The following is a 3952-nucleotide window of genomic DNA, read 5'->3' as shown; positions in this document are numbered from 1 at the left end:
GGGCAGGATTCAACCCAATAGCCAATGCTCTGGGAAATTCACTCAGCAAAATCGATCGTGTGGAGATGGGAGGGGTGGGCAAGTAGAACTTGGAATAAGAGCCGAACTTGAGGCCCATAAACCAGCATGGCCAAGGCCACCTCCTTCCCTCATCCTATTGGCGGATCCCCCAGGGGGTGTCATTCCTGCATGGGGCCCAACAGTGACCCTCCCTCCAGGTCACAGGATGTGTGAGCAGAGGAGGAATAAGAGCTTAGGCTACCATATGCTTCTTCAGAGCAAAACATAAAAGTCTGGCTCAGGGAAGTGACTGCCCTCCCCACATCCCGGCTTTTCTTTAGATCCAGGCATCTCAAGAAGATGACTGAAGAGTATCCAACCCTTCCCCAGGGAGCAGAAGCCTCCCTACCACTGACAGGAAGTGTGTCCTGCGGCATCCCCAGCATCCTCCGAAAAATGTGGATGAGGCATAAGAAGAAGGCTGAGTATGTGGGAGCGACCAACAGCGCCTTTGAGGCCGACTAAACGTGACCTTCCCAGGTGCCAAAGGTCGCTGCACAGAGGGAGAACGCTGGATTGGAATGGAGCCTCAGTGCTAAAAATTAACACATTTACCTCTGCAAGTACCTGGTACAAACACATCATAGCATCGTCCCTCACTACCCAATCACCCAGCCTAGGAGGCACAAAAGGAACTTAAGACGGTTCCTTCTTAGAATCGCTTAAGCCCCTGGCCTGACAGTGACTTTGGAAGATCATAAGTTTATGTCCCCATTTTTAAGCAAAACCACACCAAAATAAAATTGCCCAACCCATTTTAAAGACCTCCAAGGAAGGAAGCAGGTGATTCTTCTGTCTTCCTTGTGAGTCAGTCTCATATGTGTGATTTCTGTGTAAATGTAAGAGCTTGATGTTTGAGGCACCTGGAAACACGACGGTTCTTACTATTCCTGGTATCGCATTTATTTCATCTTGACGAGGTAGGCTTTTCAGTGACAGAGCACTAAATATTTACTTCGTAGGGCAAATATCCGATCCAGAGTATCTTCAACATGGGTTTTGAGGATCATCTGGCATGATTGCATGAATTCTCTATTCTTTTATGTGCAGTTTTTCTATAGAAAAACAGTTAAAAATCAAATGTTGAGTGCTAATGTTTTCTGAAATGGCATAGTCTAGTGGAATTAATAATACCTTGCTTTGGTATAATGATTTCAACAGGTGATTTAAACTGACCCTATCAATCGGAGTACCCTAAGACTATTTATTTTAACGTATTTAATTTATAACTGATGTCCTCTATTTGTATGTGGTAGCTGGAGATTTCTGTAGGATGGAATTGATTTATTTATTTTTACTTTAAATATTTCATGATGAAGTGTTTACCTTGTACAGAACATTTTTATTGGCCAAGTCAAATAAAAATAAAATATGCTTCGTTTGTGACATTAATAAACCACCACAAGAGCATGCCTGAGGCTCCCTCCTTGCATGAGAGAGAAGGCTTTCCCAAATGGACAGGATTATGCATCTGGATCTCATTGCTTCTTTACCTACGGCCATAGCTGGTTTTGATATTACAGGCCCTGCCCAGCAGTCAACACCAAGACCATTTCTGATGGGGCCTGCTCTGGCCTGGCCTGTCCTCTCTGGGCTCATCCTCCTGCCTGCTGATGCTGACCCCTTCGTCCCCACCACGAAGGGCTCAGTGGCCATCCCCAGCCTGGCCTCTCGCCTCCGAGGCAGGGGAAGATGCAGCTTTTCCCCGCTCTGTGCTCACCTCATGGCCAGCCTCCCCGAAGACTGCCCACTATGACTCATGTCACAGCCACTTGCAGAAAATGCCAGGAGCTACAGAGGGCCATCTGAGAATGCCCAGCCTGGAGTCTTCTAACACCAGAGGCAACGGGGTTTCCAGGACATTTAGGGTAAAAAAATCGCCTCTGCTAGGACCAAGTCCAGTCAAATATTTCAGTTCTTACTTGAGCGCTCTCTGTGGCAGCCCCCGCTCCCTCTCCCAGTACTCGGTTGCCTTTAGAGCAGGCAGATGGGCAGTGGGTAGGAAAAGCAGCAGCAGCCAGAGCCCAATTTTAAACGGAATCACATGACACCTTGACTCTACATTGGCAGAGACTCAGGGACAAGCAAGGAAAAACACAGACAAAAAAGATGAATCTCCTAAGGATGCGAATTGCATTTAGTTTTTAATTTCTTATAATAATGTCAGTCTCTGCTGAGAGGTTTTTGGAAAATGCATCACTACAGGGCCTGGGGAGAGAGATCTCATTCTTCAGAGAAGGCCATGTGCCTAGAAGAGAAAAAAAGGGTGGAGAGGGTTATGGGAGGGGAGTGGGGCTACTTTGGACCTGAGATGAGATTCTCTCTATTAATATCCTTTGTTGGGAGGGATCATATAGGTTGGGGAAAGGTGTGTGCTGCCCAGGGAGTGGAAGCAGAAGAAATGTAACGTGCAGCACGACCATTGACAGGGCAGCTGGCCTGTGCCAACCTGATTCCTAGTCCTTGTCGGGGGCTGTGGAGAAGCTCTTACTTTCCCACACCCCTCACTCCAGGAGACCTCGGAAGTCACCAGCCCTGGGCTGGCCCCTCAGAGCACAGGTTGCCCCCAGGCTAAACCCCTTCCCCAGGAGGCAAGCAGCCAGGCCTTTGCCAGTTGGATTAAGGAGGGGCCTGTGCTTTTCCAGGAAGGGCAGAGGCTCTGGATCCTGCCCAGCCCCAAACAGGGAGGGGTGGCTGGAACTCTGGCCAAGTGCTGAGCAACGTTTCGGACGCCATCCACAGGAAAGCTAATTGAGTTTTCTGCTCTTTGAGCATCTGGGCCCAGGCCCTCTTCGGGGAGAGGCCTCGCTTCCAATCAGCCAGCTTTTGCTCACATCAGACTCCGCAGAACTCAGGATTCTGCCCAGCCTGGCAATACTCCCCAGAAGTAAACGTCCTCCATGAAGAAGACAGGAAACGGCCATCACAGGTGGTCCTGCCACTCGCTGGTGCCATACATAGGACACCTGGACTTGAAGGGTGGTGGGATGAGCACCAGCTCAAGGCAGGAAGCCTGGTTCTAAGACTCAACCCCACACTGATCTGCAGACTTGCCGAGTGTGTGTGTGTGTGTGTGTGTGTGTGTGTGTGTGTGTGTGTGTGTGATATGTTAGTCGAGCTGCTTGAGTTTCTTTGAGCCTCCATTGTCCCTCCTCTGTGAATCATGGGTTAACGGACTTGCCCTGGGACCTCCCAGGCTGACGAAAGATCAGAAGAGAGCTGGTGCATAACAGGACTTTGTAAATTGTGAATTGCTTTTCTAACATATGGTGTTATGATAACCCGCTCCATTCAGAAAGACGCTGGGCTGGGAGTGGGGAGAAGTGGCTCAGGAAGCTCAGCAGGAGTGGGGGCTGAAGAGGGAGTCAGGCGCTGAAAATAGAATCATTTCAAAGCCCAGGGGCTGGCAGACAGTGGCGCCAGGCTGGCAGGGCCCCAGGCTACTTGCTCCCCCTGGTGTGGCCGTGGGGCCAGTGCCTGAAGCCTGAGGCAGTGTGGCCGGCCAGGTCAACACAGCCAACGGCCCTGGCTCTGGCTCGCAGGCAGGAAGTGGAGGGTGGTGACCATCCTTGGACTTCACTGTGGACTAAACGGCCCGCTCTCTCCAGGAGCTGCCTGCTTGCTGCCAAATGATGCCCTGGCCTCCTGCCTACACTCCCTACCAGCAAAATTAGCCCTCAGATGAATCCTACGACATAGGCTGGCCCAGGGGACCACTGGCCCTGCACACACCCAGGGCCTGGGAAGGAAGCTGGCCTCTGGTTCTGCAGCAGGTAACACCGGCACCCACAGGACTGAAGACTGAAGCACTTGGGAGGGATCGGGGTTTGGAGGCAAGTGGGCCTGCTTGGGCGTCACTAGGCAGGGATTTGATGTTTCATAAACAAACACC

The 3952-nt window shown here is 50.8% G+C and overlaps 1 protein-coding gene across 1 annotated transcript in view; it reads left to right on the top strand.

Annotated features, from left to right (window-relative positions):
* The window catches only part of LOC102754394 (chromosome unknown open reading frame, human C8orf46), a 28318-nt gene extending 26884 nt beyond the window's left edge, over window positions 1–1434 (top strand). The window contains exon 6 of the mRNA XM_006756920.2: window positions 342–1434. Coding sequence (XP_006756983.1) covers window positions 342–525 — 184 coding nt within the window. The 3' untranslated portion in view covers window positions 526–1434. The remainder of the gene's footprint in view (window positions 1–341) is intronic.
* Window positions 1435–3952: the final 2518 nt, after the last annotated feature.

The sequence above is a fragment of the Myotis davidii genome, unplaced genomic scaffold (genome assembly GCF_000327345.1).
Source record: "Myotis davidii unplaced genomic scaffold, ASM32734v1 scaffold393, whole genome shotgun sequence".
NCBI classification, from domain to species: domain Eukaryota; kingdom Metazoa; phylum Chordata; class Mammalia; order Chiroptera; family Vespertilionidae; genus Myotis; species Myotis davidii.
Note: the sequence above shows the minus strand (reverse complement) of the source record. Positions and strands in the feature narration are given on the sequence as shown.